The sequence below is a fragment of the Ochotona princeps genome, chromosome 17 (genome assembly GCF_030435755.1).
Source record: "Ochotona princeps isolate mOchPri1 chromosome 17, mOchPri1.hap1, whole genome shotgun sequence".
NCBI classification, from domain to species: domain Eukaryota; kingdom Metazoa; phylum Chordata; class Mammalia; order Lagomorpha; family Ochotonidae; genus Ochotona; species Ochotona princeps.
In genome coordinates, this window is record NC_080848.1 from 46,000,475 (window position 1) to 46,023,811 (window position 23,337).

At 54.8% G+C, this 23,337-nt stretch overlaps 1 protein-coding gene across 1 annotated transcript; it reads left to right on the forward strand.

Annotated features, from left to right (window-relative positions):
- The first annotated feature begins 5,517 nt into the window (after window positions 1-5,517).
- Window positions 5,518-16,748, forward strand: NT5M (5',3'-nucleotidase, mitochondrial). Its single transcript, XM_004599651.2, has 5 exons — window positions 5,518-5,937; window positions 8,831-8,931; window positions 15,375-15,435; window positions 15,821-15,935; window positions 16,417-16,748. The coding sequence occupies exons 1-5, from the start codon at window positions 5,689-5,691 to the stop codon at window positions 16,557-16,559; spliced, it is 669 nt and encodes a 222-aa protein (XP_004599708.1). The 5' UTR covers window positions 5,518-5,688; the 3' UTR covers window positions 16,560-16,748.
- The last annotated feature ends 6,589 nt before the right edge of the window (window positions 16,749-23,337 follow it).

Below are 23,337 nucleotides of genomic sequence, written 5' to 3' on the forward strand. Positions count from 1 at the left end.
GGGTCTTCACACACCCACAAATACATTACAGTGAAGGAGTGGGCTGTGAGTCCAGTCATTCAAGACAGCCACAGTGTACAACGTGGCCCAACTGATGGCTCAGTGGTTAAATCCTCATGCTGCAAGCACCAGCAGCCCATATTGGTGCCAGTTCAAGTACCAGCTGCTCCACTTCACAGCCAGCTCCCTGTCTGTGGCCTGGGAACACAGTGGAGGACAGCCCAAAGCCTTGGGACTCTGCACCCTCATGGAAGATCAGGAAGAAGCTTCTGGCTATTGGCTTCAGCTCAGCTCTGGTCATTGCAGCCACATGGGGAGTGAACCAGCAGATGGAAGATCTTTCTCCTCTCTGTATATCTGCCTTTCCAATGAAAAATAATATTAAGGAAAAAATCACTCTCCCTTTGTCTCTTGTTGCTCCACCTTTCAAATAAGCAATTTTTTAAAAAAATAATATTTATTTGGGCCTGGCACAGTAACCTAGCGGCTACTCACCTTGCATGAGCTGGGATCTCATATGGGCACCAAATCATGTTCTGGCTGCTCCACTTCCCATCTGGCTCTTTGCTTGTGCCCTGAAAAGCAGTTGAGGGCGGCCCAAAGCCTTGGGACCCTGTATCCACTTCGGAGACCTGGAGGGGCTTCCTGGCTCCTGGCTTCAGATCAGCTCAGCTTTGACTGTTGCGGCCACTTGAAGAGTGAGTCATCAGATGGAGGATCTTTCTTGCTCTCCTTTCCTCTGTAGATCTGCCTTCCCAATAAAAATAAATAAATCTTTATTTTTTTAATTTATTGGGGCCAGAGCTGTGGCATAGCACATTAAACTACTGCTTGCTGTGCTGTCATTTCATATGGGTACTGGTTCGAGTCTTGGCTGCTCCACTTCCAGTTGAGCTCCCTATTAGTATATATGAGAAAGAAGCAGAGGTTGATCTGGCTGGTTGGGGCCCTAGACTCACGTGAGAGACCTGGGAACATCTCCTGACCCCTTTTTGCAGCCTGTCCCTGCCTTGCCATTACAGCCATTTGGGGAGTGAGTCTGTGGATGGCAGATCTCTCTTACACACATACACGCACACACACACACTGTAACTCTACCTTTCAAATAAGAAAAGGTTGACATATTGGAGAGGCAAAATTACACACAGAGAGACAGAGAAAAACATGTTTAATCTTCTTATCTGGTTCATTCTCCCACATGGCTGCTGTGGCCAGACCTGGACAGTTCAGAACCATGTCTCCCACGTGGGTGCAGGGGCCCAAGCGCTTGAGCCACCTGCTCTCCTCCGTGGGTTAGCAGGGAGCTGGATAAGTAGTGGGGCAGCAGGACTCGAACCAGTGCTCTGATTCGTATGCTGTATTGCAAGCTGTGACTTAACCTGTTGTGCCACAATGTCAGCCCCAGGGATTTTTTTTTTTTTTTTTGATCGTTTGTAATGGTTTGTAACCCTGTTGTTCAAAGTGCCTTATACACAGCAGTCATCAGGGTACCCGAACCTTGGCAGACAGCAACCATCTGCGCAGGCGGACCACTGCACATGGCGGCCATTGGCGGACAGCAGCCATTGCATACATGAACCACGCGGACAGCAGCCATCAGTGTACCCGGACCGTGGCACTCGGCAGCCATAGGCGTACACAGACCCTGGTTGGGGTTCCCTGTGCTGAAACCAACAGAGACTACTGAAGACTCAGTCGTCACCTGTCATGGAGGTGTCCTGTTGTCATGGAGGAACTCACACACTGTGGTTGACATTGTGCCTGAATGAGCTTGGCGAACACGTGCCGTGTCAGGGCCCTGTTCTTAGCATTAGGGGTGTCGGCAGCAGACAAACCGGACAAGTTGTTGACCTCACGGAACTTACCTTCCATACAGGTGAGAGGAGGGCAGCCCTTTGGCCCAGTGACTAACACCAGCAGCGATGGCTCAAGGAACTGAATTCCTGAGGTCAACATGGGACACTGGGCCCCCACCTAGGCCTGGCTGTCACAAACAGAGTGGGACATTCTCTCTCTTTCTCTGCTTCTCAAACAACCAAAAACATAGACATCAAAAATGAAGACAGAGGCTGGTGCCATGGCGTTGTTATGGTCTTAGGCAGCTATTTCAGGGTCACAAGTTTGGAAGCCACACATCCCCCACCCATGTGGTCCTTTCTGCCCACCTATGACACTTACCTGTCATCACCTGGACCCTGAGAAAGGGCAGTATTGTGTTGCTGCGTAACCCCTCTCCTCCAGGCCCTCACAAAGGCCCATGATGGAGAGCGGCTCTCTCTCTTGGTCGTGTGCTTCTGTTGCTCTGGCATTCCAACTCTTGGCCTCCCCAGTACCTGCTTGCTCTCTGGCTTCCCGCAGGCAGACTCTGAGCACAGGGAGCCGCTGAGCATGGCCCCTGTAGGTCTGTATTCCTCATCCTATATGCACTGCTTAGGCAAGTCAGCGAAGATACAAATGCTAAGACTTTTTTAAAGATTTATTTATTTTTATTGAAAAGTCAGATATACAGAAAGGAGGAGAGCCAAAGAAGATCTTCGGTCTGATGATTCACTCCCCAAGCGGCCGCTACGGCTGGAGCTGAGCCAGTCCGAAGCCAGGAGCATTTTCCAGGTCTCCCAAGCGAGTGTCTCCTCCTCTCTCTGTAAATTTGCCTTTTCAATATAAATAAATAACATCTTAAAAAAAAGATTTATTTATTTTTATTGGAAAGAAAGATGTTACAAAGAGACAAAGATTCACTCCTCCAAGTGGCCACAATGGCTGGAGCTGTGCCAATCCAAAGCCAGGAGCTAGGAGCTTCTTCCAGGCCTCCCAGGCAGGTGCAGGGTCCCAAGGCTTTGGGCCGTTCTCTGCTGCTCTCTCAGGCCACAAGCAGGGAGCTGGAAGGAAAGTGGAGGAGCTGGGATATGAACTGGCACCCTTTTGGGATCCTGGTGCATGCAAGGTGAGGATTTAGCCACTAGGCTATCTGGCAGGCCCTAATTTGTGTATTTTCAAGAGTTCCAGGAGAGGTGAGGCCTCGCAGTACTGGAATGTAGACAGAGAAGCCAGGGAACGGTGTGTGTTTGCAGAACTGTAATCATGTCCAGGTTGTTGGTTGCACATCTCTTAGGGTAATTTCTATTTCTGCTGGAGCCAGGCTAGAGACTCCCTAATACATCAAGAATTGCCTGGCATGATCTCTCCTACCCTGCAACAGTATAACAGGCTACTGCCATAGAGGCGCCAGTTCAAGGCCCGGCTGCTCCACTTCCCATCCAATTCCCTTCTCATGGGCCTGGGAAAGCCGTGGAGGATGGTCCATGTGGGGGACCCAGAGGAAGCTCCCCGCTCCTGGCTTTGGCCTGCCTCCGCACTGTCCATTACAGCCATCTGGGGAGTGACATTTACAAAGATCTGTGGCAGCATCGAGTACTCATGTGCGGGATACAGGACTCCGGCATGTGGCCTGTGGTTGTGCAACATGTCCTTTGGGAAAAAACAGGCTAGTAACGGCTAATCACACTAACCCCACACCTGACTCAGGGCTCCACAACTCTCCCCGTTTTGGGGATTTATGCAAGAAGGTGGGGGGGAACCACCATGTGACGCACATGACCATGTGTGTGACCTTTTGTAGCTGATGCACTCATCAATTACGGGAGAAGATCCAAGGAAACTGAAGTGCCTCCATGCAAGGCAAGAGAACTCATCAAGCAGAGAAACGAGTGTCTCCAGCGCAGCACGGGCAGCTCTCAGAGAGGAAGAGCATGCCAGCACAAGGCTGCTGCCTGCAGTCGCTGGCCATGGAGCAAGACATGTCTGTTTTGGTGCCAAGTTTTAGAAAATCCAGTTTTTCATCTTACGCATCACCACTGTCCTCCTGAAGACTCACCCCTCCCCCCAATCCACAGCATAGGAGCCCACTTGTTCTAGAATGGATGAAATTCATCCGTGGTGGACACAAGCAGTGAACAGTGGGCGAGGAGGCTGATGAACAGTGGCGGATGGGATTTTGTTGGGGAGACAGAGATGCTTTGAGCCCAGCCTGCCTTGGTGCACTGGACAACAGCCACATGGCATGATTTTTAAGGGCCCGGTGCGGTAGCCTAGTGGCTAAAGTCCTTGCCTTGCACGTGTGAAGATCCCATATTGGTGCCGGTTCTAATCCTGATGGCCCATCCAGCTCCCTGCTTGTGGCCTGGGAAAGCAATCAAGGACAGCTCAAAGCCCTGGGACCCTGCACGTGCATGGGAGACCCGGAGGAGGCTCCCAGCTCCTGGCATCAGATCAGCTCAGTTCCGCCCGTTGCGGCCACTTGGGGAGTGAACCACCAGATGGAAGATCTTTCTTTCTGTCTCTCCTTCTCTCTGTAAATCTAACTTTCTCACAACAAAAAAAATAAATCTTGGGTCCGGCAGCGTGGCCTAGCGGCTAAAGTCCTCACCTTGAACCCACTGGGATCCCATATGGGTGCCAGTTCTAATCCCGGCAGCTCCACTTCCCATCCAGCTCCCTGCTCGTGGCCTGGGAAAGCAGTGGAGCCAGGAAGAAGCTCCTGGCTCCTGGTTTCGGATTGGCTCACCTCCAGCCGTTGCGGCCGCTTGGGGAGTGAATGATCGGACGGAAGATCTTCCTCTCTGTCTTTCCACCTTTTCAATAAAAAATAATAAATAAATTCCTGGGACAGCAACAAGAGGGTCTGTGCCTTTCACTAGTAAAAGTTACCTGGAAATGCACAATCTCACTGGGAGCTCCCGGGCAGCTGGATTTGGGGCTGACACGGGCTGGCGCTGCAGCTCTCATGGCGGGGTCGAGGTGCGGCTGGGAGCTTCCCCCAACTCCACACGTTCAAGCAAAGCAGAGCAAAGAGGCAAGCCATGGCACATTTCTCCCTGCTGTGCCACACCTCAGGCTTTGGTAGAAGCATGGTGGGAGGTGTCCTCTGCGGGGATGGGGTGCCCAGGCAAGGTGCTGCCACGGAGGCAGGGACGTATCGGAGCTGGCCTCCAGCCTCCGCATCTAGAGACAGTCACCAGAAGATGTCTAAAGGAGCTCTGGAAGAGTCACGGTTTGTGCCTGAGACCCTAACTGAGCTAGCCATAGGGGTCATGTGTCTGCCTGTGGACCGCTTTCTCCTTCCTCCTTTCCCAGTCTTTCAGAACTCCCTCTGCCTCCCCACAGGGCCACCCCTATAAGCATGGGGCACTCAGAATTTGCCAAAGAAGCCACCCCCCAAAAAGCGTTCTTGTCGTCCCCCCTCCCCACCCACATCCCTTCCACGCCCCCAGCCCCTCTGGCTGAGAGCGAGGAGCTCCGTGGTTCCCGCCAGCTCCTTTCCATCCAGCATCACCTGCGGAACCGCAGTCGCTCGCGCCCTGGTCCCATGCTCGGGGAGGAGAGCGGGGGTCAGGCCCTCGTCCCGAGGTCCAGGGGAGACGATTTCTTAGCGAGGGGCGCAGGTGGGAAGCCACGCCCCGGGGCCCGCCTCCGTCGCCGCAAGCGCGCGCTTGTCCCTCGGAGCGCGGCGGGGTGCGCGCCGCGGCCTCGCTCCGGAGCTGGAGGCTGCGCGCCCCGTGCGCCCCGCGCCCCGACCCCATCTTCCTCTCAAGGCCGCCGGCCCCTCTTCCTCCTCCGAGGGGTCATGGCCCCCAGCCGGCGCAGGATGGCCGGCGCAGCCCGGGTCCTGGAGCTCCCGGCGGCCGGACCATGATCCGGCTGGGCGGCTGGTGCGCGCGGCGGCCTCGCGGCTCGCCGGCGGCCGTGGGGAGGCGCCGGGCATCGGGCGGCCGCGCCCTGCGGGTGCTGCTGGACATGGACGGCGTCCTGGCCGACTTCGAGGGCGGTTTCCTGCGCAAGTATCGCGCGCGCTTCCCCGATCTGCCTTTCATCGCGCTGGAGGACCGGCGCGGCTTCTGGGTGTCGGAGCAGTACGGCCGCCTGCGGCCCGGGCTAAGCGTGAGCACCCCCGGCCCGGCCGCCCGAGTGACCTTGGGCGGGTCCCTGGTCGGATGGGGGTCCTGGCGGGGCGGGAACGTGGTGGGGGGCTACGGGAGGCCCGGGAATTGCTACTGTCTTGCCATATAGGCTCCGGCAAAGCTCTGCGTCCCCACCTCCCTCCTTAACCGCTTTTTTTTTTTCAATAATAATAAACAACTCAGTGTATTTCAGTCCTCATTGCTCACCCTTATGGGCATTCGTATCCCGTTTTTCCTTTCCCTGGAATGTTGTTGGTGGCTTTTTTCCCCCCAATTTGATTGATTGGTGATTGATTGCCCTGTTCTATAAAAGCGTAGCTCTTGAGTGGCATTTGAGAGGCTCAGGAGAGTTGGGGCACTTTCTGGAGAGGACATAGTGACGTGAAGGGGTCAAGGTGGGCCTCACTGGGGTGGGGGGCCCTGACCCCCTTCTCGCCCCAGCTCCTCTCCTCTCCATTCCCCAACCCGTGATGGACAGAGGAGAAATAGCCAGGGAGGGCTATTATGCGATTGGGGATTTGAAGGGTGGGCGCGGCCTGGCAGGGACTGAGTGTTTCCCGGAGCTGCGTGGCGGCCCCACGCACGCGCGGGGGTTTGAGGAGGGCCAGGAGGATGTTAACAGCAAGGCTTGGCACCCCCAGGTTCTCCCCCTGGGGGTGTGTGCGCTGTAATCTGGGCTGCGCTTTGCAGATAGGAACGTGGTCCCCACGTGCGCCGGTAGGGGACCTAAACCCAAGTTTGCACCCCAAGTGTATGTAGCTTTCTTTGCCCATCCTCCTTACCCCACCCCAAAAACAAAACAAAATAAAACAAAAAACAAAAAACAAACAAACAAAAAAAACCAGCCTACTCTGCCTGTCCGGCTTTCTATCAAGTGTGTGTCCTGTGACCTCAGAGGACTCTGGGCAGCACATCAGCTCCCCTTGTCAGTAGCAGGCACCCCAGAAGGGTGGTGCCTGCATTCCAGCTTCCGGCTGGTGTGCACCCTGGGAGGTAGCAGGTGCTGGCCGCTGCAACACCGCGGAGACCTGCAGTGAGCTCCTGGTCCAGTCTTGGCCTGGTCCAGTCCTGGAGTTGCGAGCTGTTGGGGGTGTGAACCAGTGAATGGCTGCACGTGGTTCTCTCTCTCTCTCTTTCTCTCTCTTTCTCTCTGCCTGCCTCTTCCCCCAGCTGGTCCCCACTTAAACACTTCACACACTGGAAATTCTATGGGTTCCAATGCTGTGTGAGGATCAGGGACCAGGGTCCAGCCCTGCCCCGCCCCCACTTCCTGCTCAGGGGTCTGGGGTGGTCACACAGACCCCAGGGCTCAGAAGTTAACTCCTGCTTTCCCAGTGAGGAGGCGAAGATGCGGGCTACTGCTGTGTCATGTGTCAGGGAGGAGTGCCCTTGGCCAGCGTGACCAGCATCAGAGCCACTGAGAGCAATCCGGCTCGCAAATGCCAGCGTTCATAATTCTGGAACATTCTCTGTGTTGCCTCCATCCTCACGGTGTTCAGGGAAGTAAGCAGGATAGAGGTTGAGAACACAGATTCTTCCAACTGACATTTTACACAATTATTTTTATTTGAAAAGCTATTATAGACAGAGAGACAGGGTCTACCATCCACTGGTCACTCCCCAAATGGCTGCCAGACGTGGGGTAGGGCTAGAGTGGGGACAGAAACTTCTTCTGGGCCTCCTGTGTAGGTTCGGGGCCCCAGCACTTGGGCCATTCTCTACTGTTTTCCCAGGCTGTAATCTAAGAGCTGGTCAGAAATGGAGCAGCCGGGACATGAACCAGTACCTATATGGCGGACACTGCAGGTGGAAGCTTAACTTTATATACTACTATGCCAGCCCTTGGAGTTTTAAAATTTATTATTATTATCAGAAAGGCAGTTTTGCACAGAGAGAGAGAGAGAGAGCGAGCAAATGTTCTTCCATCCGCTGGTTACTCCCCAAATGGCTAAAAATATTAAGGCTGCCTGGGCTGAAACCCGGAGCCAGAAGCTTCCTCCAGGTCTCCCATGCAGGCAACAGGGGCCCAAGCAGGGAGCTGGATGGGAAGTGGAGCAGCCAGGACATGAACCTGAGTCCATATGGGATCCTGGTGCTTGAAGGGTGAGGAATGACCAAATGAGACATTGCACCGGGTCCCTTTGGCTGAGCCCTTGTTGGCATCCCTAACACATAGACCCAAGCAGAGCTGGTCTGGTTGATGTGGGAGAGGGGTTGGGAGCCCTTCAGGCTGTCTACCTAGCTGCCCTGAACCCCAGCCTGGTGACGCAGGCCTGGAAGCTCACCCTGGAGAGCTAAAATGCCTCCCTCACCCCTCAGAGACAGAAAGTGTCTGCTGGACCCCAATAGACAGCACCCATCACCACAACTCACTCCTGGGGAAGGGGGTCCCACACAAGCTCAGTGCACCCCTGCTACCTCCCAACATATGAGGGCACTTCCAAGGGTTTCTGGCAAAGGAATCTACTTTTTTTGTGGTACAAAAAATATAGACACCTGTATATATGAGGCACCGTCCCAAAGCTCATGGAAGTTGTGTGTTATGAAAAAACTTGCAAAGGGATAATGTGGGTTTCCAGATGGTTTTTGCAACCCCGGAAGCATGTGTTTAAATTCTACTTCTCAGGGGGGACTGGGAAGCCTGTGTGTCCTGGGATGTGAGTCTCCACAGGGCAAGGTCAGGAGTTGGGGGTGGAAGGCCCTCCCTCCCACTCTCCAGCCTTCCTGCCCTCCTTTTCTCCTCCCTCCCTCTCTTCCCTCCTTCCCTCTCTTCCTTCTCTCCCTGCTCCCAACCCTCATTCCCTACTGCCTTCCCCAGCTGCACACCCAGGCCCCAAGTACCCCGGGGGTCACATACTTCTCTCTGCTTCCAGGAGCAGGCCATCAGCATCTGGGAGTCCAAGGACTTCTTCTTTGATCTTGAGCCTCTGCCGGGGGCTGTGGAAGCTGTGAAACAGATGGTCAATCTGCGAAAGTATGTTTGTTGTGCCCCCTTGCCCCCTCCCCCACTGCCTCTCCTCCCCAGGCCTTTGCCAGCCTGGTCCCCATCCACCTGTCCTTGGAACTTCCCAAGACCAAAGTCCTGCTTGCCAACCCCAGTGCTCTACTCGTCTACAAACCTGGCTGAGCCAAGCAGGCTGGCCAGATGTTTGACTCGTGTGTGTATGTATGTATGCATTTCTGTGTGTCACGTAGCATGTGTGGCACGCATACCTTGCACCAACTGTACCATTTCCCTTCTTTTTGCTGACTGTGACATTCCCTTGGGGGTCCGGCTTTCAGCTGCTGGTGGTGGTGGGCAGTGTCTCCGCCTTGTGGCTGCTCTGAGGAGTGCTGCTCTGTGTCTCGTTTGAGCTCTGTCGCTAAGAGTCATGGAGTGATTCTGTGTTGGACATTTTGAGTTAGCAAACTTGGCTTTCTTGGACAACTCTGCCACTTTTAGTGTCCCCAGAAGTAGTGTAGGAGGATTCTGATTGCTGCAAATCTGTGTCAGCGCTTTGTACTATCTTTTTTTTTTTTTTGACAAAAAGATTTGTTGGAAAGGAAACGTGACAGAGAAGAGGGAGATCATCATGCATCTGCTTGTTCATTCTCCAAATGGTCACAACAGCTAGGAGCCAGGAGCCAGGGGCCAGAGGCCAGGGGCCAGGGACCAGGGGCCAGGAGCCAGTGACCAGGAGCCAGGAGCCAGGGGCCAGGGACCAAGAGCCCAGGGACCAGGAGCCAGGGGCCAGGAGCCAGGAGCCAGTGACCAGGAGCCAGGGGCCAGGAGCCAGGAGCCAGGGGCCAGGAGCCAGGAGCCAGGGACCAGGGGCCAGGAGCCAGCGACCAGGAACCAGGGGCCAGGAGCCAGGGACCAGAGGCCAGGGGCCAGGGACCAGGGGCCAGGAGCCAGCGACCAGGAGCCAGGAGCCAGGAGCCAGGGACCAAGAGCCCAGGGACCAGGAGCCAGGGGCCAGGAGCCAGGAGCCAGGGGCCAGGGACCAAGAGCCCAGGGACCAGGAGCCAGGAGCCAGGGGCCAGAGGCCAGGGGCCAGGGACCAGGGGCCAGGAGCCAGTGACCAGGAGCCAGGAGCCAGGAGCCAGGGACCAAGAGCCCAGGGACCAGGAGCCAGGGGCCAGGAGCCAGGAGCCAGTGACCAGGAGCCAGGAGCCAGGGGCCAGGAGCCAGGAGCCAGGGGCCAGGAGCCAGGAGCCAGGGACCAGGGGCCAGGAGCCAGCGACCAGGAGCCAGGGGCCAGGAGCCAGGGACCAGGAGCCAGGAGCCAGCGACCAGGAGCCAGGGGCCAGGAGCCAGCGACCAGGAGCCAGGAGCCAGGGACCAAGAGCCCAGGGACCAGGAGCCAGGGGCCAGGAGCCAGGAGCCAGGGACCAGGCGCCAGGAGCCAGGAATCAGGGTTCAGGAGCCAGAGGCCAGGGGCTAGGAGCCACGGGCTAGGAGCCAGGAGCCCCATCTGTCTCCTGGCAACACTCAGGTAGCTGAGCCTTTATCTGCAGCCTCCCAGGTGCATTAGCAGAGGGCTGGGTGAGAAGCAGAGCACTCTGGAGCCCAGCTAATTGCCAGTGTGGGAGGGAGGCATCCCAAGTGCCTTTACTCACCGGGCCATAACACCTGCTGAGAATGAAGCCACAGCCCATGGTGCTAGTCTTTCTTTTTAAACTTGACATGCATGGCAACAGAGAGAGACTTGCTGGCATCTTCCATCTGCTGGCTTACTCTGCAGTGGCCGCAACAACCAGAGCTGGCCCAGGCTGCAGCCAGGTCTCCCACGGAGGGTGCAAGAGCCGATGTACTTGGGCCATTTTTGTAAAATGCAGCTAGTATGAAAGGCCTCAGCATGGTATCTGGCTGCACTCGGGAGACATTCAGTAAGTGTGATCTGTTTGCTGTCCCGCTCGATGGACTTGGTGCACAGAGCTGTTAAGAATCCATGACTGACTGATGGTCAATAGCCGAAGTTTATTCACAGCATCAGACTTTTTAAAGACAGGTGGTCATGTAGGCATTGGGAGGGAGGGCTTGAGGAATTTACATTTCAACAGCAAGCAGGAGTTGGCATGAGACTATGGGAGTTCCTGTAAGCCTGTCTGTTGAACCCATCACTTATTTCCACACCCTTGCCTGTAAGTATCTCTCTTTGTTTTGTGTATCCAATCAATTCTACTCCTACAAATGATATCCACTCAATTGTCCTTCTTTGGTTATCTGTTGCCGTTATGACTCCATAAGATGCATCCCAAGAGGCTGGAGGTGTGGCACAGAGAGCTAAGCCGCCACCGTGATGGCATCTCACCTCAGCACTGGTTCAAGTTCCAGCTGCCCCACTTCTGATCTGGCTCTCTGCTAGTGCACCTGAGAGAGTAGTAGAGGATGGCCCAAGTGCTTAGGCCCCTGCACCCCCATGGGAGACCCAGATGGAGTTCCAGGCTCCTGGCTGCAGCCTGTCCCATGCCTGGCTGCTACTGCCATTTGGGGGAACATTTCCCTCTTTCTCAATCTCTCTGTTTCGTTTGTCTTTTGCTCTTTCTGTCAAATAAAACTTTTTTTTTCCCCTTAAGAACATTTTAGAATTAGCACAGGGTGGTACTCATCGAGCCAGGCAGGTTTCTTTGGTATAGAACTTTCCAGAGCTTTCAGTTGCTCCAGAACATTGAGCCATGTGAATGGGGCAGCTCATATTCCAGCCCTATTATTCTAGACTTTTCCTGTGGTCCCATGGGGGTAGGGAGAAACTCCCAGCTTAAGTAAGACCCAGTGTTGGCCATGGTCAGGGTACTTTGCCTGCGTTTTGGTGCTGGTTGGCCAATAAAAGCCAGATGGGGGGGTGCCATCAGTGGCAGATCCGGAGCCAGAGGCTCGCCGGGGAGGCCCAGGAGGGGGGCATGATGAAGTGCCTGCTGCTTGGCTTGGCGTGATGGCAGGTCTGGGATAAGCACAGTTGAAAGAGAGCGCACCTGCCTTTGAAGCCGGCCCTGGCGATCAAGTGACCCACCTCTGCTGTGGCAGGGGCGACAGGTGGGGCTAGCCCTCACCTGGGTGACTATCCAGAAGCTGCCAGGTGGGAGGAGAATGCTGGGAGCAGATCTCACCTGCCCCTGTCCACCCTCCCCTCCTAGGATGGCCGCTGGCTGCGTCACCTTGTCCCGCCACACATAGGAGTCTTTACAGATGAATTTTTCTTTTTTTTTCTTTTTATAACAGTTTGTTTATTTGAAAGGCAGAGTTACACAGAAAGAGAAAAAAATACATTTATTTCATCCATTGGCTATTCCCCAAATGGTTTCAATGGCCAGAGCTGAACCGGTTTAAAGCCAGGAGCCCAGAGCTTCTTTCAAGTCTCCCACATGGGTGCAGGGTCTGAAGGCTTTGGGCCGTCCTCCACTGCATTGCCAGGCCATAAGCAGGGAGTCGGTTTGGGACATGAACTAGCGCTCATAGGGGCTGTTGGCACTGGCAGGTGGGGGGTTAGCCTGATATACCACCACACTGACCCCACCAAAGTAAATCTTCTTTTTTTTTTTTTTTTTTGGAAAAAAAAAAAAAGCTTTCTAAATGTTCGTTGCAGAGGTGAAGGGATGGGGATTGCGGACCCCTGGGGGCCTCTGGTAGGGATGGAGGAGGGAGAGAGAAATTTGGAGAGAGGGGGGAGGTTGTCTTTCCTTGTTGTCAGACCTTACAAATGCCAGGGGACAGAAGTGGTCTCTTGTTGCGGCCTCTGGTGGCCTCAGTGGGAGGAAGATGTCCTAGGGTTGTGCAGTGGTACCTGTCTATGAGATGACCTCTACCCTCTGTCCTCACCAAAGCTCCTCCTGTTCTCTCTCTGTACGTTCTGAGGCCTGTTGATTGTCCATATCGACCTCAGAGTGTCCACAGACCTGGGTGCTTTCCATGGAATTAGGCCTGAAATGCTGTGCTTTCGTTTCCACCTTTTGTAGAGGCACTTGACGTCTTCTGTAGGGTTATAGATAACAGTTGTCTTGTCTTTCCTGTGTATCTGACCTGGGTTTGCTCTTCATCCTGTCTCTGGAGTCAGCAATGGGGTGACCCAGTCCCCCAACACGTGCTCGATGGCCAGACCACACACCCGTGGTTTGTTCCCTGAGGTCGGGGATCCTGTTGGTCTAAGGCACTCACACGATTCAGGGGGCCCATTTCCAACCAGGTCACCCTACCCAGCCCGCCCCCAGCTTGGCTCCCTTAATCCTCAGCAGGTGCTGCAGCTTAGTCTGGACCGCCACCTGTCCCCTCTCCCCTATGTAGCTGTGGCGTGTCAGCCTGGTGAGGGGCCAGTCCAGAACCCCTACTGGGTTGGCCCCAGCCCCGGATCTCACAAGTATTGGCAGTTGCAGTGGTCTGACCCAGTCTACCCCAATCCCTGGCTCTCATGAGCACCAGCATGCACAATGGCCTAGTCAGAGAGACCCCTTGAATCCTCACTAGATCATTCCCCAGACCCAGTTCTCGTGTGCACTCGTAGGTGCAGCAGCCCAATCAGGCCTGCCCTGTACACAATTCTTGCTCCCAGCAGTAAGTACCTTGGCTTTGTCAAAGTGATCCTTTAGAACACTTTACCAGACCTGCCCCCAGACCTGATCATGGTGCCCATCAGCAGGTGTTATGAAGTGGCCCAGCCCGCCCCAGACCTGATCATTGTGCCCATCAGCAGGTGTTATGAAGTGGCCCAGCCTGCCCCCAGACCTGGCTTACACAAAGACTCTGGCAAATGTATCAGCCCAGTCAGGGAGACCCTTTGGACCCCAACTAGACTATGCCGCAGATGTGGCTCCCACACACTCTGGTGGGTGCTGTGGCCTGATCTTGCCCACTCCTGGCCTCAGCTATCAATCACATGTACTAGCAGTTGGAGCTGCCTAGTTGGGATTGGGGAGCGGAGTCAGGGGAGCAGTTCCTATGAATTCTCACCACACCTGTCCCCAGATCTGGCTCTCATGTGTGGCCACAGTTGCACTGGTGATCCAACCATTGTGCATACTGATGGGTTCTGTAGCCTGGCCCATCCCCTCACTCTACCCTGTGTACACTGGCAACAGCCCAGGAAATCCTCCCAGCACCCTTGCCTGGCTGGTTCCTAGTCCTAGCATTCTCTGGCTCCCTCTGTCTGCTCCATCATTTGTCCTAGCTCTCTTGTTCATATGTGGGAACAGTGGCCTGCTGTGTATAAGTCCTTAGCAACCACTTCATACACCTTAAATAGCCCTTAGCTGACATTGTCCAGCCTGTCCAAAGTTTAGTACACAGCTGTTACTGTGGTGGGGCAGGGGTCTCGACCACCCTGCATAGCCTCCTCAGATCTTATCTTTTATGCCATACTCCCACAGACATTTTGAACATGATGTCATATAGACATGCTATACATTTTTTTTTAATAGTCACTTCTTCTTATTATTATTATTGGAAAGCCGGATATACAGAGAGGTGAGACAGAGAGGAAGATCTTCCATCCGATGTTTCACTCCCCAAGTGAGCCGCAACGGGCCGGTACGCGCCGATCCGATGCCGGGAACCTGGACCCTCTTCCGGGTCTCCCACGCGGGTGCAGTGTCCCAATGCATTGGGCCGTCCTCGACTGCTTTCCCAGGCCACAAGCAGGGAGCTGGATGGGAAGTGGAGCTGCCGGGATAAGAACTGGCACCCATATGGGATCCCGGCGCGTTCAAGACAAAGACTTAAGCCGCTAGACTATTACACTGGGCCCTATAAAAGTTTATTTCCTTGTAAGACAGCATTACATCCACTGATTCACTTCCCAAATGGCTGCAATGACTGGGGCTAGGCCAAGTCAAAGGCAGGAGCCAGGAGCTTCCTCCCGGTCTCCCCCGTGGGCGTAGGGGCCCAAGCACTTGGGGCCATTCCTTGCTGCAGCAATGTGCTACATGGAATATTTCAGGAAGCATTTCCTGGGCTAAACAGAGAGCTCAGCTTGGCACAGAGCGATGGGGACAAATTGTCACGAAAGTAGGCGGGTGGGCCATGGCATCTGTGGTCAGATTGCTTGTGGGGAACCCCACCACTCAGTCACAGAGAGGAGGGGCCTTCTCCATGGGGAAGCTGAGGAGACAGCAGGTGGGCGCTGGTTGTGTAGGAGGACATCGGGTAAAGTGTGGCAGGATAGAACAGCTCTCTCCCCAGGGAAGCCCCCTGCACTGACAGCAAGGGGCAGGTGCAGCGGGGCCCGGGAGCTGGTGGACCGTGAGGGTTCCAGAAGGGCACAGAGGCCCCATTTATGGGGTGCAGGGGCCCTGGGTAGCTCCCCCTACCCTCCCAGGCAGAAAAGTGGGGGTTTTGGTTCTGTGCGGCGGAAGATTCTCCCTCTGCATACCGCAAAGGGGACAGAACTCAGACTTGGGGGGCTGTAGGAGCACTCCAAGGATTCAAGCTTTCTTTTCTTGCTACAGCACCGACGTGTTCATCTGTACGAGCCCCATCAGGATGTACAAGTACTGTCCCTATGAGAAGGTAAAAGACGAGGTGTGGGGGGCCTCTGCATCCCAGCTCCTTTTCCCACGCAATCCGTCCCCTCAACCCCACCCCAGGCCTTTCCTACCCAGCATGACCAACCAGGTCTACACCGAGCACTGGGTCTGATTCCCCCCACGCCCCTGCAAAGCTGCCCAGGTCAGAGCCCCTGACTCCGGGCAGGCTCCGCCCTCCCTTACCCTCCCACCCCACCAACACCAGGCTCCTTCCCCTGTCTCTGGGACGGTGTGGCTTGGATGCCTTCCACCCGTCCTGGCCTCCAAGGCTCCCCCTTAGCCTCTGGGGACTGGCCCTGCCCTCCTCACCCAGGCACCCCACGGGTCGTGCCTAGGCCATGGTGTCACTCCTCCTCGCTCACTTGCAGTACGCCTGGGTGGAGAAGCACTTGGGCCCCGACTTCCTGGAACATATTGTGTTGACCAGAGACAAGACGGTGGTGTCCGCCGACCTCCTCATCGACGACCGGCCAGACATCACAGGCGAGGAAGAGGAGGGGTGGGGCAGGCCTGGAGCCTTACACACACCTACACACCACACACACACCACACACACACCCTGTCAGTGTTCATCTTGCTGTCTCCTCCCTCCAGGGACAGCTGGGCACCCTGGGAGCTGGGAGAAGCTGCCCCCCCAGCTGGTCCGCTGGAAGCATCGTGGCATGACAGGCCCATTGGGGTGTCTGTGGGAGGGAATGTGCCTCCCCCAGTGCCTTTTGGCACTGTCCTGAGACAGTCAAGGGCTGTGCCCAGAGGGAGGCCTCCACAGAGGCACCTGTCCCGGACCTCAGACTTGGGGGGACTCTCCTCCCAGGGAACTTGGGGGAGGCCAGTTGCCCCTGGGTGTTTCCAGCGGCGAGCGGTGGAAGGCAGGAAAGTGGCCAGCACTGCCACGGGGTTGCCCCGGGCCAGGTGAGGTGGACCCCTGACTCACTTGGCGTCTTTCCCTCCTCCGGGGCTGCAGGAGCCGAGCCTAACCCCAGCTGGGAACACGTGCTCTTCACCGCCTGCCACAACCGGCACCTGCAGCTGCAGCCACCACGCCGCAGGCTCGACTCGTGGGCCCACGACTGGAAGGCAGTCCTGGACAGCAAGCGGCCCCGCTGAGTGCAGGGGCCTCGGCTCGGCTTCCTGCAGGCCCCAGCCCTGTCAGGCCTTAACCCCATCTCAGGGCAGGGCTGGACGCCTCAATCCCACCCCACCATGGGACAGTTGAACCTGACCTCAGGGAGTGGCCCCGGGAAGGACTGAGGCCTGCCCATCCCTACTCACACCCCAGGTGGGTGTGCCTCTGTCCGCCTGTGAATGCAAGCCCTCCGTCCGGCTCTTGGCTCCCCTCACTCCAGCCTGGCCTCCCCCAGTGGGTCCCTGGGGAGGGGGAAGGTGAGGGAGGGGAGTGAGTCAGGCCTGAGCCAAGACAGCAGGGCACATGACAAATAAATGCTGATGGGTTCCCTTGTAGCGGCCTTTGTGTGGCTTTTGTCTGGGGTTTGGGGGTCTGGGGGAGGGGCTGGGGAAGGGCGGGGTCCCACCGCACCTGTAGGGATGCTGGCTAGGAAGGGGAGAGGAGGGCGTGTCCTGTGGAGGCCACCAAGGACCTGGGAGCGCGGGAGTGTCTCGCATGCTACACTACTCCAGACAGACCACTGGGAAGGGGCGGCGGTCACCTCTGCCCGCTTGGGTGTTGCTACAGGGGCAGGCCAAGGCTGACCCCACCCTGACAGGTGATGGCTCACCTGGGGACGCAGGACAACCAGCTGTGGCTGCTGGGCAATGGCCACTGATGCCTTAGGAGGCTCTGGGCATGCTTAGGTGTCTGAGGGCCTGGGTCCGAGAAAGGACAGCTCCCTCCAGGTGGCATGGGCGGCTGCGTCTGCCAGCAGCCCTGTGCTCCTGTGCGTCTTCTGCGACTTGAGCTGAAGTTCTAGAAGGATCCTCAAGGGAAGAAAACTTGGCTGTGGGGCCAGTGTGGTAGCTCAATGGGCTAATCCTCTGCCAGCAAGTATCAGCATTCCATATAAGCACTGGCTCATGTCCCAGTTGCTCTACTTCCCATCCAGCTCGCTGCCTGTGGCCTGGGACAGCAGTTGAGGATGGCCCAAAGCCTTGAGACCCTGTACTTGTGTGGGAGACCTGGAAGAAGCTCCTGGCTCCTGGCTTTGGATCGGCTCAGCTCTGGCTGTTGTGGTCACTTGGGGAGTGAATCAGAGGATGGATGATCTGTCTCTCCTTTTTGTCCATAAATCTTTCAAATAAAAATAAATATTATTTTTAATAATGCATTCATTTTATTTTTGATGATGTTTACCTAGTTGAGAAGGATGCATGCCTGTGTGGAATACTGATTAGGGTGGGGAGGGTCGAGGAATGAGGGAAAGGGATGGGACAGCTGCCTCTGATCTTTTTTCTTCCTGTATCTGAGAGAGAATGGGGAGATGGCTGATTCCAACAACCCAATGACTTCAGTATTCGGGGAGGAGGGATGGCCACCCAATGTCAAATGGTTTTGATAGTTGAGACGCTGTTGATTTCATTGTTGTAAGGTTGAGGAAACCCATCCAAGGTCCATTGGCTGACACAGTCCACCTTAGAGTCTCCATTTGCCCAGACACTTGCTGTGAAAGCTTGGCCGGGAGAGCTGTCCAATCTGTTCTGCCCTCCATGGTGCTAGATGCCCTCTGTGGGCCTCAATAAGCAGATTGTCATGTCCCCCATGAACATGCTGTCTATTGCACAGGCTTCAGCAACCATGGAGACCCAGTTCTGACACATGCACTCCACAGTCAGACCTCAGATCCTGGGATTTACTCCATGGTTGGAGTTCTGAGTCCAGTGATCCAGTTGTGGGGGGTGGTCCCCCAAAGAAACCTCACCTGAGGTGACCCCAGACCTGACACCTCTGTGTGCCAGCCAGTGAAGGGTCCAGCTGAGTCTGTCACCCACTCAGCCTACACACACATTGGTGGTTGCACTGGCTAGTTTTGTCCCCAGCCCCATCTTATACACAAACCAATGGATGCTACAGCCCAGCGTAACCCTGCCCACCACACACTCGGCCGTCACATCCACCAGCGGGAACTGCAGCCTAGTCGAGGCGACCCCTAATAACCCCCACCAGGCCCGCCCTCAGCCCCAGTTCCTGCTCATACTGGTATGTGCAGCAGACTAGTCAAGTCTGTGCCACATCCCATTTGGCTCTTGATGGACGTTGGAGCCTAGCTCAGCCCAACCAACCTCATTATCCAGCCCACACTCACACCATCAGGTGCCACTGCCTGTCCAGCCAGGCCCATCCCCAGCCCTGGTTCCCATGCTGATCGGTGGGAGTTGTAGCCCATCAGAGGGCGGCCCACATTTTCCCTGCTAGGCCCCCACTCCCAGCCCTGGATACTGAACTTTCCAGGTGGTCATGCAGTGTAGCCGGCCAGGGCTTGCCTCTCGTCCCAGCAAAGTCCAACCAGCCTGTGCGTACTCTGGTTCATGCATGCATCAGTGGGTGTAGTCGGTTAGCCCAGGCTGGCTCTCCGCTTAACACAGCTCACATGTAGACCAACAGGTGTTATAGCCCTGCCCGGCCTGGTCTGTGCCCGATCCCAGTTCTTAACACTCACCTGTGGAAGCAATGGCCCAGCAGGGGAACTTGTGCTGCCCCTTACTGCCTGTCCCTCTGGCTGCCACTGCGTCTCATGTGCGCTGGTGGAAGCTGCAGCCCAATCTGGCCCATCCCGCACCCTGTCCTGGTTCTCAGATCTTCCAGTGGGTGTTATGAACTGACCCAACCTGGCCTGCCCCCAGACCTGAGCCAATGCATGTGCCACTCCCAGACCCTTCTGCAGCACAATTTGCCCCCGCCTCCCTTGGCCTTTGTATGGGCTGGTCGATGTTGTGGCCCCGGTTTGCCTCACACCCAGTTCTTGGGTGTGCCTGCAGCTGCTGCAGCCTGGACCAGCCTAGCCTGTTCCCACCCCCAGTGCTCATGAATGCTGATGAATTCCCTGGTGTGCTATAACCTGACCTGATCTGGGTTGCTCCTAGCTTTGGTTCTTTTTTTTTTTTTTTTTTTAAAGATTTATTTATTTCTATTGGAAAGGCGGATATACAGGGAGGAGGAGAGACAGAGAAGAAGATCTTAACGTCGGATGGTTCACTCCCCCAAGTGACCACAGCGGCCAGAGCTGAGTGAGGCCAGGAGCCTCTTCAGGGTCTCCCATGCGGGTGCAGGGTCCCAAAGCTTTGGACTGTCCTCAACTGCTTTCCCAGGCCAAGGCAGGGAGCTGGATGGGAAGCAGGGCCACCTGGATTAGAACTGGCGACCATATGGGATCCCGGCGCATTCAAGGCAAGGACTTTAACCTGCTATGCTATTGCACCGGGCCCCTAGCCTTTGTTCTTGTGCTTACCTGCAGGGACTGTGTCCTGGAAGAGGTATTCCCCAGGCTATCTGGTCTCCTCCCAGATTTCATGCACACCGGTGGGTGCTTAGCCCAGCCTGACTCGGCCCATCTCCTGTCCTGGCAGGTAGAGCAGCCTTGCCTGACCAGTGCATACCCATTGTAGCTCTTGTTGTTGGATGCCATACGTGGTCCACCACCTAACCCAGCTCTCACATAGTTCAGTGGGTGCAGAGACCTAGCCCAGCCCATCCTACACCCACTCTGACTCTTGCCAGCACCAGCGGGTGCTGAAGCCTAGCCCAGTCTGGCACACCCTCGACCCAGTCCACACCATGCCAAGTTATACTGCAGCCACGTCCAGCCCAGTTCACCATCCTCATTCCAGCTGCCCTGCCTGGCTACCCAGGGCCTATACATGCTTGCATGCAAGTCCCCGGACCCTGCTTGCTGGTGGGCCTGCATCTTCCCCTCACATACATTTAAAAAGAATAATAGAATAGGTAACTACGCTGGCAAACTGGTGTGGTTAACACACATTTGACATTCACCAGGGCCAGAATGCCCACCAGCTATTGGCTGCTTTTCTCCCAGCAGTGTAACACTTACCTAGGTACAATGCAATTTGGGCAGTTGCCTGCAGCTGGGGGTAAAACTAAATCTTAAAAAAGAAGAATAAGGGCCCGGTGCAGTGGCCTAGTGGCTAAAGTCCTTGCCTTAAATGCGCAGGGATCCCATATGGGTGCTGGTTCTGATCCCGGTGGTCCCGCTTCCCATCCAGCTCCCTGCTTGTGTCCTGGGAAAACAGTTGAGGATGGCCCAAAGCCTTGGGACCCTGCACCCACATGGAAGACCCAGAAGAGGCCCCGGGATCCTGGCTCCGGACCGGCTCAGCTCCAGCCGTTGCGGTCACTTGGGGGAGTGAACCAGCAGATGGAAGATCTTCCTCTCTGTCTCTCCTCCTCTCTGTGTATCTGACATTGCAATAAAAATAAATAAATCTTAAAAAGGAATAAAATATGAAGAAATCTCAAAAAAGAAAGGTTAACTGTGTGGCTAGTTTGTGGAGGTTCTGGGACAGGTGGTGGAGACATCAGGTATGATGGTGAGGAACCGAGGTGGTTTCTGCCTTGCTTGCTTGGCTGGGAGCTGTGTGAACTCCAGGCTGACAGTCTATACATGACACCCGGCAGGTCTCACCTGGTGTGCGTGTCAGATAAGTTGCTCACTGCCGTATTGCCCACCAGTTTGTACTTTTTCAAGTTGCTTGCTTTAAACCCACCAATAGAAGCCTGCCAACTTGCTCTTTTAAAAAGTTAATAGTTAGGGCCCAGCGCGGTGGCCTAGCGGCTAAAGTCCTGTCCTTGAACATGCCCGGGATCCCATATGGGCGACGGCTCTAATCCCGGCAGCTCCACTTTCCATCCAGCTCCCTACTTGTGGCCTGGGAGAGCAGTTGAGGACGACCCAAAGCCTTGGGACCCTGCACCCACGTGGGACACCTGGAGGAGGTTCCAGGCTCCTGGCTTCGGGTTGGCGTAGCACCAGCTGTTGTGGTCACTTGGGGAGTGAATCATCGGATGGAAGATCTTTCTCTCTGTCTCTCCTCCTCTCTGTATATCTGACTTTCTAATAAAAATAAATAAATCTGGGAGAATCAAGATGGCGGAATAGGGTAAGGACACGTTTATGCGGACGGAAAAACATTTAATCAGGACGAAGCAGAGAGGACATATTTCAGGAAATAGGAAGGGACAGAATAACAGCAGAGGGGTACCTGGAGACTGACAGACACAGGAAAGCAGAGGACACAACGGTGTGGTGTTGCAGAGATTGATACTCCAGCACGGCGATTTGAACTCCACCAGCAACCAGGTGGGAAGGGACTTTCACTGGGAGCTCGGGTGGTGAACCCAGACAAAGAACTGTCCGTTCTACTGGCACGTTTGATTTGACCAGGAGCAGACACAGAGCAGCAGATCTCAGATGGGCAGTGCGAGAACAGAGTGGATTCCATAGCCCAGTCAGCTCCTTAGAGCTGAATTGGGCGCCATTTTGCATAAGGGGGAAGGGCAAGGGAAGGGACGGAGCATGCGCTGAGCTGGGAGTGAGCTCATTTCTGTCAGTGAACTGCAACGACCTGGCATTCTACGGGTTCTACCCAGGGCAGGTCTGGGTAGCCCTCGGATCTGACGGCTAGCAGATCAAGAACTGTAGTGGTTGTATATCGGGTGTCGTTTTGTACACTGTGGCAATAGCTTTGGGACTGCAGGGGACAATAGCGAACTGCGCATGTGCTGATCTGGCGAGAACTTGTTGAGGTCCGTGATTGCACTGGTTCTGCAGGAAAATAATACTGACTGTGGCAGCCTACCAGTCAAAATAGGTCTGTGTTGCACCCAGACCTAACGTCCAACAGGTTCCAGCAAGATCATCGCCACCAACAACCTAATTATATAGGACACCTGGTGTCTCTCTAATCCTGGGACCTGCTCCAACCGGAAGTTGGAAGACCCTATGATGGACTGTGTCAATCAGTGGATGACCTCATCGAGCGAAACTGGCAGCGATTCATAACTGGAGAACTATTAAAACCACTTGAGCAAGGATCAGAGCATGCTCCACATCCGGGACTTGGGGTGGGTGGGAAACTGGGTGGGGCTTCTCCCTCAATATCCCCCTTTACCTCAGATACATGATGGAAACAATATGGACATAATACTATTACCCACTTCCCTATACCCCTGAACCGTTTTTTTACTGTAATTAACTATGTAAAGATTGTCAACAAGAATACAATAAAAAAAAAAAAAGTTCTTCCATGCTTCCATGCATCAATTCACTCCCCAAGTGGCCAAAGACTGGAGCTAAGCCAATCAAAAGCCCAGGAGTCAGAAGACTCTTCTGGATCATTCATGTGGATATAGGGTCCTTAGACCTTGGTCTGTCCTCCACTGCTTTCCCAAGCCACAAGCAGGGAGCTGGATGGGAAGCAGAGCTGTCAGATTGGATCCAGTGCCCATATGGAATTCAGGTATGTGCAAGGCGAGGACTTTAGCCACTAAGCTATCATGCCAGGCCCTTGGTGTCTTTTCTAAGAAGTCTTTCCCCAGTCCTGTTTCTGGGAGAGTGCTTCCTATATTTTCCTTTAACCGTTTGCTGGTTTCTGAGTGCAGATCTCACTCTTTGATGCATTTAGAGCTGATTTTTGTACAGTGTGACAGTGCGGGTCTTGCTTCTTAATTCTGCAAGCTGCTATCCAGTTGTACCAACAGCATTTGTTGAATGGACCTGGCTTTTCCCCTGGATTGTTTCAATTTTTTTTTTTTCGAAGTTATTTTGAGGTATTTCATCAGTCTCTAAATTTTCACATTCTAATATTGACATGTTCCTTTTGAGGAGTTATGTTGTCTCTTTCTTTCTTGTATTTCTACATTTGTAGGCATTTGTAGAAAGAGTTGTTTATCTCCATTTCTGGTTTTTAAAAATAATTT

Bases quoted from the DNA above. Each gene is read 5' to 3' on its own strand.
- NT5M (XM_004599651.2), top strand. From the start codon at position 5,689: ATGATCCGGCTGGGCGGCTGGTGCGCGCGGCGGCCTCGCGGCTCGCCG. The intron at 5,938-8,830 runs GTGAGCACCCCC...CTCTGCTTCCAG, and splicing joins GCCTGCGGCCCGGGCTAAGC to GAGCAGGCCATCAGCATCTG. The intron at 8,932-15,374 runs GTATGTTTGTTG...TTCTTGCTACAG, and splicing joins CAGATGGTCAATCTGCGAAA to CACCGACGTGTTCATCTGTA.